The 11325-nt window shown below is 35.2% G+C and overlaps 1 protein-coding gene and 1 pseudogene across 1 annotated transcript; one reads left to right on the forward strand and one right to left on the reverse strand.

The window, feature by feature from the left end:
* The first annotated feature begins 264 nt into the window (after positions 1 to 264).
* On the forward strand, positions 265 to 9970 carry LOC135696789 (potassium channel subfamily K member 15). The gene is made up of 3 exons (XM_065216303.2): positions 265 to 922; positions 6422 to 6703; positions 7427 to 9970. Exons 1-3 carry the CDS (start codon positions 559 to 561, stop codon positions 7780 to 7782), a joined length of 1002 nt encoding a protein of 333 aa, XP_065072375.2. The 5' UTR covers positions 265 to 558; the 3' UTR covers positions 7783 to 9970.
* Positions 9971 to 10412: 442 nt separating this feature from the next.
* On the reverse strand, positions 10413 to 11309 carry LOC148958093 (thioredoxin-related transmembrane protein 2 pseudogene; annotated as a pseudogene).
* Between the last annotated feature and the right edge of the window lie 16 nt (positions 11310 to 11325).

The raw sequence follows: 11325 nt of genomic DNA on the forward strand, positions 1-11325 counted from the left end.
CTGCAATTTTAGAAATGTGTTGATAATCAAAAATACTTCCTATGCTTATATAATCATTCTAAAATACTTCAGCCGTTGAATGAAGTAATATATAACCTTAACCGAAATTTAAGTTGTGGATTTGAAGATTCACGTCTACTCAGGAATGGAAAATAGAACAGTGGCTTTAAGCAGCTCTGAAAATATGGCAATGATCATTGCACTGCAAAACGGACTACGAAACAGCTTAAATAACCAGAACGGCTAGTATCATATGTCCTATTAGCATTACCGGCATTCTACCATAAGAAAACGGGCCATTGAGTGGGAAGGGCAATACCTCATTGAAAGATACTTGCAGACTCTAGCAACAGGGAATCCCCTTCCATTAATAAAACATTACACTACAGAGTTCTTTACAACGAGCTCTGAACTAATACGAGTACATCCGGCAAAAAGGTAGCACCATCTTCTTTGTGCACGATAAACCTTGTCTTCAAATTGTACAGGGATATTTATTAGTGATTTGCATACAGAGCGTTATAGATTATACACCGAGCTCGGAGGTGGCAGATAAACATGCTGTTATTTTGGAGAAAACGAAAGCGTGGTATTGGAAGGACATACAGTGACAATCTGCCTGTTAGTTCACACGATGGACGAAAGACTTTGATACTTCTTGTAGTTTTGCATGTTTACATTGCGATCTGTGCTTATATATTCCAGCAAATCGAGTATGTGGAAGCAAAAGAAGAAAGGCCGAATTTGAAAAGCATTGCTGCGAGTTTATCAAGACGTTTTAATTACACGGCTAATCAATCAATGGAGCTTATAAAAAACATTATTGCAGCAGCTAATGCAGATAGGGCTGTTTATATGACGGATTCATGGAAAAGCTTCTCCAAAGCGTTTTGGTTCGTAACTATTCTATTCACCACAGTAGGTAAGAAACATTTCTTTGCTTTCTTGTGTTAATCGAGAAATGAATTTACTGGGCGTTTTATGTAAATGAGAATGTTGCTTTCACGGGAAGATATTCAAGTAAATCATAATAGCTTGATTGGAAAATCAAGAAATATCAGCAAGCGCGAATGACTTATAAAAGACATGTCTTATAAACATGCTTGGTGATGTCCGCAGAATTTTTACTTTTCCGTTCAAAGCAGTGACCTGACCGTTTTTATATTTGCTTTCATTGTCTATTAAAAAAAACAAATGATTTATGCATTAAACAGGTCTTTTCGAGATACAAGTTAAAAACAATGAATATTCTATTAAACAAGATAATTTTTTTAGCTTGGCAAATCGTTTGCAATATGAATGCTCTGCTTGTATTGCTAAAGACATCAGGATTATAATTGCATGTGGTAGATCTTTCCAAGCCCAATTAGCCTGTTTTCAAGTTTAGTTCGTTTTCAAGCATCTCCAAAAATTTAATACTATAAGGTACAATGTCTTGTGAAAAGCAATTATGTTTTTAGAACATTATTCTCTTGCGATACCTTTGCCATATATAGCTGCCTATCGTTTCGGCTGCCTGTCGTTTCGGTTGCCTCTCGTTTCGGCTTTCTTTCGTTTTAGTTTTTTATCGCCTCACCAGTTTTTTATTGGTTTTTTCCACTGATCGGTTCAGCTTATGGGATTATTTTGAGGCAAGCAAATATGCAAGTACAGAGCGAAACTTAAGCAGCATAAATGTCTCTTTGACCTGGCAATATTTAAGTTACACATAGGTCGATATTTTGTTACGAGCCTTTAGCGCAAATCCCTCGATGCCCACAGTTGTTGTCGTTACTAACAGCATTAGGAAGCAACGTTTCCATATTTCTCTAGACTAATACCTAAATTTCTCGATGAAACTTTGCTTGAAAAGATTGGACTGCGAATATTACTTTAATATGGGCGTATTTTGTTGAAATCAATGTTGTAGTCAAGTGAAGGGTTCTTTAAGTCAGGTCTTGTATCATTCTTGCACCTAGCCAAAAACCTTCAAGTATGAAGATAGTCACGTTTTATGCTTACATCTAAAAAAACTCCCTGTGTTTTCTAAAATGTTAAATGATCTATTTATAACAAGGCATCCTCCAACACGGTTTTGTTCTCTCGCTGCGATCCGAATTACTTCTTTGAATCTCGATCCTAAGATTCTTGATCTTTTGAACTATCATGCTGGCAAGGATTAAAACACATCACTCTCTCTTCTACAATAAAAATGCATCTAATTAAAAACAACAATTAGATTGCACTGGATTAATAAAGAAGGACATGCAACTTAATCCACATTAGCATTGTAGATACAAAATCAAGACTTGAACAACAATATGCAGGCAGTTTCTAAAAGGAATCGAGCCATATCACTATTGCTGATTGCTGTATCACTTTGTTGTAGAAAACATCATAGCCCTTTTATTGCTGACGTTTCTCTCATGATTGTCTTATAAGGTAGCAATATAAATATAAATATACTGTTCAATATTTGAATTTGAATAGAGAAGTTCCAGTTTCTAGTTTATTTGACCTCGTTTAAGTTGCAATAGCCTCGTTTCGTCCGCTAAGCTTACCTGAGCATAACGATAAACACAAACCTCTGATTTACACTTATTTCATGCACACTTATTTCAATAAGAATAGTTAAAGATTCTTCATGCCTCGATATTCTTTAGATATTTTTTCTTTTGTGCCCAAAAAGATTCTTAAAGTACTCTTTTTTATCTGAAATGGTTTTAGGAGATTATGAAATGGCTTTTGGAAAATAGAGATATTTCATTTCGGTGAAAAAACATCCAAAAAAGAGGCACGGTTGAAAATGAGACACAAATATGTGAGCTAAGGCTGAGCAAAATTTTATAATATTCTTTGAATTTGCATCTAAAAATTGGTTGGTTCTGAGCCAGAATATTCTTGTAAACAGCATTCTTATAATAGAAAAAGAGTGTAATGCGGGCTCAGACGGGAGATTAAAGATTGTTTTGCAGGTACTATGACATAGTGTATCACTCCAAGTACTTTTTAAAATCATTTGAAGACTGTTATCACCCACCTCCCCTTTCCCGATCCTCCACCACTCAAGTGACGTAATAGTTTGGGAAGCAAACAATCTTTTGGTGGTACAAAACTTGACAATGGCTTTGAAAAAAGCAAACATTTAGTAAACTAAAGCTTTTCGTCTGACACTCTTCAGAGTTTAAAATGTCAGAAAATGGATCAAAAACTCTACGATAGGAAATATATATACTCAGTTGAGGATCGAAATAGGCCAATCAGAAACACGAGCACATGACTGTTGAGGTTGACCAATCAGTGCCGCTTACCAAGTTTGGGAAGCGTTGTTACAAAATTGAAAATCTTTCAAATTGCCCTTTGAAATTAGAAGTTATTTTGACGCTTTTCTGGCATCCTTCACTTTACCAGATGCAGCAAAGCTGTTAGCTAGCTGTTGAGCAAAGAGCTAAACACTATCATACTAATACATAGCATTTTCGCTAAGAACTAATTTTCAAAAAGAAGCAATGCATCCCTCAAATCAGATTTTCGCGTAGAAGCACAATCCAAAATCGCATTTATGTTTTTGGAATGAATCTTATTTGAATATCATGAAAGTTTTGCACAGGTTTTCGTATATTTTGATGAAAATTAGAGCTAATTGTAAGACTTGTTACTGGATTAAGTATTATCGCTTTAACTGTAAAGTTGAAGGTGCCTAATTGACTTTAGACTGGATTAAACCTGGCGTCAACATGAATCTAGACTTTCCTAAAGTCGGTAGCTATTCATACCTCGCTTTAGTCTCTACCTATAGTCTATAGCATTCAAATGTATTCATACTTCTTTACGAATCCGATTTGCGTGGGAGTTATGTGACTGTGAAGGTGAAATGGAAGAAAATTCTTAGAGTTTCTTTTTTTCATTTCACCTTCGCAGTAATATATTCCCTTCACAACTCGGATTCACACTCGCAGTATGAATACATCTTTCTATGGATTCATCAAAACAAAATAAACTTTGTGAAAGTCTAACAGAAATATGATTTATTCATAGGTGAGTTTGTTAAATTACACTTAGCAGATCTGTACACAATAATAGTTTGATATATTCTCGGCCAATGTAGAAATTTCATTTAACAGGTTAACCAGGGCCTCCGATCACAGAGGGCCGGGGGTTTTGGCCTCCCTCCCCCCACTGCTTTGTAAAACAAGAGTTTGTTGCAAACTTGCGTCGGAGACCCTGTATTTGCGAAGCGTCTGATTCTGAATAGTACTTCTTTGACGATTGTTCTTGAATAATGAATTCGTAATGCTATTTTCACCGTATTTTCTATACAGCATGATAAATGTTTTCTAGGCTAGTTTAGAGCGTTCATCCAACGAACCTGTTATCCGATAAAGGATTCCCTTTGAAGTTAAGTGTGTCACTTTTCACTTAGTCTTTAAATCATTAAGCTGAGATAACAAATTTACTAAAATTTGAATCTTAGCAGCATTATCAACCACCTTGTAAATACCTGTTTAAGGAAAATTTTTAAAAGGATTTACCAGCTTACAGGTAGTTGATATCAATATTACGGCCCTTTTAGTGGAGTTTTTTTCATGATTATTCTACACACAAAAGGCTTCGACAGATTGAGTGAATAAGTAACTATAAGCAAAAAGGGAAACAGACCTCAGAGATGCAGAATTTGTGACTTGATCTATGTTCTAGCACTTATCTATGTTTTCTTGGAGACCAATTTTAAGTGAAACAGACTACATTTCAGTGAAGATTTAAAATATATCTTATGATTATTGCAATTTTTTGTAACCTTTTGCAGTAAAAGTAATTAATAATGGCTTTGAAAAAGCAAACATTTTATAACATATTGGCTAAAAACTTTTCTGTCTGAAACTCCTCAGAGCATTAAACGTTAGAATAAGGGTCTAAAAGAACACGATGAAAAATATATACCCAGTTGTGGATCGAAATAGGCCATTCAGAAAAACGCAAGCACAAGACCGGTATAGTTGTCCAATCAGAGCCGTGTGCCTAAAGAAAAATTACCACTGGGGTCCAAGAGAGAAAACGAACTCCTTCTATCTACAAAATAGTGGCTTTTTCGTTTGTATGTAGATCGATTCCAAAACTGCTAGATAGAAAGACGGCAGGGCTCAGCCAATTTTTTGAAACATGTCGTCATTATAGAGTTTTGCACAATCTGGGATAATTCTATAGATAATTAAAAAAAGAATGCTTGAAATAATACTATAGATTCGATTGACAAGTTAAAGCCCATCTGTCACGACGTTGATTGATTATAAGAACAAAGGGATTTTTTATTGTTTCCAGTCTCCCTTTACGTATCGCATTGTAAAAAATATGGCAGAGCGCTGGAATCGTGTTTAGGCTATTGTTCCAGCTATTGTTCTCGTTGACTAATCCACAACGAGACAGATTCCCTTTAAGCGAATGAAAACAGTCCTTCCTTTTGTTCAGCAAAGGCAGGCAGTAAAAGTCTTAAATCATTGCATATCATCTCATTCTGTTTCTTGTTTCCAGGTAAAATGCATCATCTATTCAAATATTTGCCAGATAAAAGCAAATACATTTTCAAGAAAATCACTTTCTATTTCACAGCAATGAAATAAAAGAAAAGCTAAGATTTTTTGTTAGTAATGAGCTGTGAAGCAAACAGCAAAGTTGACGGATTCGGATTCACACAAAATCAGCCTAATGGCTACAGTCGAAGTGACATTTTCTAATGAGGAGGGTGTGGGTTGCTAGCCTATCAGGAAAATTTCACTTTGACGGAAATATTGGATAAAAATGTGTGGGTTTTTTGATTGCCTAATTATTCCAAAGTCTGGTTCTTACACTGTCTGCTTTTAGCCTCTTAAGTAAGATTTTGACGTCGAATAAAGTGTGGAGATTTGAGAGGCTTAGAGCTGTGTGATGTGTAAAAAGGTCGCCCCATGGACATAGCTGCCTGTGTTTCAGATCCATAACTCGAAAATCAGATGTCTGGCTAGGATATGGACATTTGAAGTTAAGATGAAAAGTTACAGGAACAGCACGAGCTAAATAAAGAGAAAATAAGTCGATGTCGTCTTTCTATGAAAATTTTGCGTTACATTGAGTTAATCGCTTCGTTACAAAAACACTTGCAAACTACCCAGTAATAAATGATATATTTGAAGAAAAATGTCGAAAATGACTAAAGGAGCGGTCCAGTTGCGGACGGGAAGTAACGTGAGAGGAGTCCTGGCGCATTTGATTGGTTCCTTGACCAATGGCGATAAATCATTCTGTAATATTTAAATTATGTAAATACTGAGCAGATTATATCTGAAAATACAAATTAAAATATAACATAGTATAATTATTTGTGGATGGTGTGATATTTGGGAATTTCTAAAAGGCCAGAAACAATTATTGACTAGGAAATAATACGAGTTGTTGTCTTGTGTTACAGGTACCGGCCACATTGTGCCAATTACGTTCAAAGGACGGCTGATGGCAATCATCACTGCACTTATAGGCATTCCACTGTATGCTCTATTCTTGAAGCATTTTGGAGAATGCATCCTCTACGCGAATAAACGATTGCTAGGATTATGCTCTTGCGACAAATTGAGCCCGGAAGAACAGAAGTGGAAGAACACAAAGATTGTTCTTGTGGCTTTCTTTGAAATGATGATAATAATTTTCACAGGTGCACTTGGGGCCTTTCCATTTAACTGGACTTATTTTCAGGGTAAGAACATTCATGTTTATGTCTCTTTCAATTTCTTTCTTAGAAAATGAATTATACTTGAAGTGATAGTGCATGACGCACATTGCACAGTAAGGCAAAATATAACAATTTTATTTCTTTTGTAAATAATGTTTCTTAAAGGCACAATGTCCTAGCCTGAGATCAGGCTCGGACGGAGACCTGATCGCAGGCTAATTATGTCCCTTCAGTCAACAGTTAAGAGTTTACAATAGGCTTATGATGTATTTTATGGTGTTTTCAGGTTATGTAATCAAAAGTAAATAGTTCGTAAATCGTAAAAAGTTTTTGATAACGTTACATTTTGGTACTCCATTAAAAAGTTCATCTTTGCACGTAAAATATAATGTGTTTGCTTTAAGAAGTAATAAAGGGAAATTCCTAATGGACATTAAAGGGTTTGAAAAGGTTGAAATAGGCTTCTGCTTTCGACAATTCTAATCAAGTTATTAATATCAGAGTGATTGTTTTATTTTGATGAAATTGGTCATCTTAATTGCGAGGTTGTTGACACTACACTATACATATTTCCGTCATATGGATTGTTGCATCAATTGAAGTAGAAACTTGAATACTGCTAACAAGATTTCTTCTTGTCGTCGTACTGGTTATCTGTTCAACTACCAGAACTAAATAATGCTTTTTGGATCCACCAAAAACCACTCTCTCTGACTCATAATTTTGTAACATATATTTTTTCTGCAGGTATATACTTCTGTTTCATATCGTTGAGCACAGTCGGCTTTGGCGACCTGATACCGGATCTTTCTGGTGACAAGGCATTTTATGGCATTGTGTATATGTTCTATAACGTCATTGGACTAAGTTTTGTCTCTTGTTTTATATGTTCTGTTGTAAACGCTATTGATGACTTCAATGCAGTGAGAGCAACGATGCAGTGGGCGGCTAAGTCACTACGCATATCAAACTCGAATGACAATAACAAAGACGGGTGTGTTGAGCTTCGTGAAGTTGATCTTAAGAAACGACAGAATGAAAATGACATTCATCTTAGCTTCCAAAATGGTGAAGTATCAATAAATGATAACAATAATATTTAGCAATTCAAAAGATGTTATTGGTAACCCTACAGATTTTCCGCGTAAACAGCTAAGCTTCACCGATAACACCTGCTCTTGGTAGACGGATAAGCCATTCTATGACAAGTAAACATTCTCATTCATTTTCTTATCAAAGACCCCTATAAGCCAACCCGTCTAGATAAGTATAAGAATAGTTTATATCTTCTGTATCTTATTTTATATCATCAACTTAGAGCAGTAGCTTGGAAACCAACAAACATTGCCCTAAAAATCTTTGTAGAAAAGCCAACCATTCGAAAATAGTAAGAATTTCCCAAATATTTCTAAATTATGTTTTCTGTTGTGGTGTAACTTCTTTTGCGATTTTCGTAGATTTTTGATAACGAGATTTCTTGATTATAAATCAACTTATGTGAATAATGACTTTTTCAGCATTGTTTAAGAATAATGACTATATGATATCATAGTCGTTAGGTGATATCCATAGTTGTTAAGTTATATACCTGATTTATTAACATAATAGTAGTGTAAAGCAAGAAGACCTTTGGAAAAACAATTGAATTCGATCTATGTATAGTAGAAACCCACATAAAAGAACCTGTTTTTATAAGAACCTTGAGACTGAAATTTAATCTTTCAAACCCCATGATTAAGAACCCCCAGGAGGCTGAAATCTGAAAGGGTTCTTTCATATATATATAGGTATATATATATATATATATATTATATATATATATATATATATATATATATATATACTCAATCTGCAGACAGTACTGTTTCGCCCTTTGTGGGCTCGTCAGTGCAGCACAGAGCTTGTCCGAGACACAACCCGAGCTATGCTGTATATATATATATATATATATACAAATTGGCTGAAGATTCTGCACGATAAGATGAAACCGGTACCAACAATGTGTTATTTCTGCGATTAAATCTATATTGCAAGTATATATATATATATTTATAAAAGCCAACCCGGTATATCAACATCTCCTGAAGAGTGAGTTACTCACGAAACAGGCTTGTAGAGATAAACCATGTAGTTTTACTTTCTTCAATCTATGATATATATTTATATATATACTCAATCTGCAGACAGTACTGTTTTGCCCTTGGTGGGCTCATCAGTGCAGCACAGAGCTTGTCTGAAACACAACCCGAGCTATGCTGTCAGAGCAACAAGGCAGTTTAATGGATTGGTTGTGGGACCCTGCCAGAGTGCTCAAACAGCGCATGTGCAGTGAGCTTCACACTCTATATATATATAAGAGAAGAGGGTTTTTAGAGTGGTATTTTAACACTCTATTCACACTAGCAAATTAAACCATCTTATAGTAAATCAGGTTATGGTATGTTACATTCTAATGGGACGATCTAACAACACAAATTTGTTTGATTGGTTGAAATTAGCATGAAATCTGGTTAAAGTGTATCCGTTAGGATTCTTGGGGTGATAAACATTGTTAACGTGTACAAGGCCTGTACATATATAAGAACCTTGTTAAGAACCTTTTAATTAGCCTGTTAATTAAGAACCTATTCAGGCTGCTAGAAAAAAACCTAGGTTCTTTTATACGGGTTTCCACTGTAGCACTCAAAACTTCCCATATTTCTTTGCACTATCGAAAGGAATAATCAAGGGAAGTCGAGGATGGGGAAAGAATCTGAAGGATTTGAGTGAAAAAACTGAAGCCGAGCTGTGGAGAAAGACGAAGGACCGGGATGGATGGAGACATATACTGCTACCTTTGAAAAGAGATTCGCCTAGTTGGCATTTGATGAAATTGAATGTACCAGGTTTTATAAACAGGGATCAATATCCATTTTGGACATACTTTTTGAACTAAAACTAAGGAAAGAATCTAGCTTGTATTTTTGTTTTATAACACATCAATATTGAGCCCACTACAACGTTCTTGATAAATTGATCAAAATAAAATTTAAATGTCAACATCAAGTGATTGTCTGAAGGTAAGAACACTTAATATGTCTAGGAATTTTGAAAGGGAATCACAATCTATGTTTTATAGTAAATGGTGCCAAATAGCAGAATATTCCTAGAGTTTTCAACATATGTTCTGACATTTCATACTCAGACAAAAAGCTTTAGTGGGTTTCAAAATGTTTGCATATTTCATAGTTACTTCTAGAAAATATACTCTTTTTAACTCTCCCCAAAAAACTGCTCTGCATTTGAAAATTGCCATGGTGATCTGGGGGGATTGCTTTAATATGTACAATTATTAGCAGTGTTTATGGCTCTTGAAAGCAATTTGTATCAAATGAATACTTTACAGCCTTCAAACAGTTGAATGGGCAGCTTAAAGATGCAAAAACTGTAGCACAGGTAAAGTTATAATGCAAATTTGTATAACATACTACAACTATATGTGAAAATGCATTTTAAATATAAGCAAAGGTAAACATCAGCAATAACTTTAAACCAAAAATTTACTAAAAAGTTTAAACACTAGCATAAAATATCTGGTTTTATCCAGCATTACAGCCTTGTATCCCAAGGTAAATACAGTATAAGCATCAGGCAGTCAGCATTTCTTAGCATTTTACTTTGCTTCATGCTACAAATTCAAAAAGGAAAAACATTTTATATTAAGACATGAACACACTTTATGTATTGATAATTGTTAGTCCTTTTTAGGCTTCTCCTCGCTAGTAATCCCCTTTCTCTTTGCTTTTTCTTTAGAAGCACTATAATGTTCATTTAAGCAGAAATCTTGAATGATGTTCTCCTTAGTAAACCGATAATACCAGGAGATCTGACTCTCTCCAGCAGCTGGCCTCCTTAACTTTTCTTCTCCATTAACAAACAATATCAGTGTTGGAAGTTGCTTGGATCTGACTGTTGTATCAATGTTGTATCTTTCTGCTACAATAGGATAACGGCCAACATCGAGCTTGCCAAACTTTAGATATTCATGGTTGTAATTCAGGGATATTTCAGCAAACACTGGAGTAAAATGGTTGCACGCTGACGACCACGAGGCATAAAATTCGATCAGGTAAATTGTCCCTTTATTTTGTGCTATCTCTTCTTCCAAAGCTTGCCCTCTAAAATACCGGACTTCTTCAGGCCCTTTGTACTTCGGTTCCGGGACAAGTAAGAAAAGAATCAGGCAAATAATGATGTATACAATACCCAAGGCGGTATTTTTCCTGAAGAACAATAGTATATTGGTACCTTTGACTAGCATGAAGACATTTGCCATGTACTCAGTCCATTGACTTGGCTTCCATCTTCTGTTTTTGATCACAATTACGAAGCAAAGAAACATCAAAATTTCTTGATCACGCCAGTCAAGAGCACACTTCTCTCCAGTTCCATAAGCATGTCTGCAAACCCATGGAATATACTTCGAGCCAATATAAGCTAAACATGCTATCAAATTAAGCATAAAATATGGGTTGAATGTTATACGGAGTGCCGAAAGCATACTTGATGTAACTAAACTAGAAACTAACTTCTTTGAATCATGTGCAATGCAACTCCTCCCTGAAGCAAGAAAGATCGAATTTCCTAGCATTATGTATCAGACTCGT

Source organism: Rhopilema esculentum, chromosome 18 (assembly GCF_057945365.1).
Source record: "Rhopilema esculentum isolate cy_ngs chromosome 18, ASM5794536v1, whole genome shotgun sequence".
Taxonomy (NCBI): domain Eukaryota; kingdom Metazoa; phylum Cnidaria; class Scyphozoa; order Rhizostomeae; family Rhizostomatidae; genus Rhopilema; species Rhopilema esculentum.

What these genes read in the sequence shown, in the direction of transcription:
- LOC135696789 (XM_065216303.2), top strand. Translation starts at nt 559, where the DNA reads ATGCTGTTATTTTGGAGAAAACGAAAGCGTGGTATTGGAAGGACATAC. An exon ending in TATTCTATTCACCACAGTAG is followed by an intron (nt 923 to 6,421) that starts GTAAGAAACATT and finishes CTTGTGTTACAG; the next exon opens with GTACCGGCCACATTGTGCCA. An exon ending in TAACTGGACTTATTTTCAGG is followed by an intron (nt 6,704 to 7,426) that starts GTAAGAACATTC and finishes TTTTTTCTGCAG; the next exon opens with GTATATACTTCTGTTTCATA.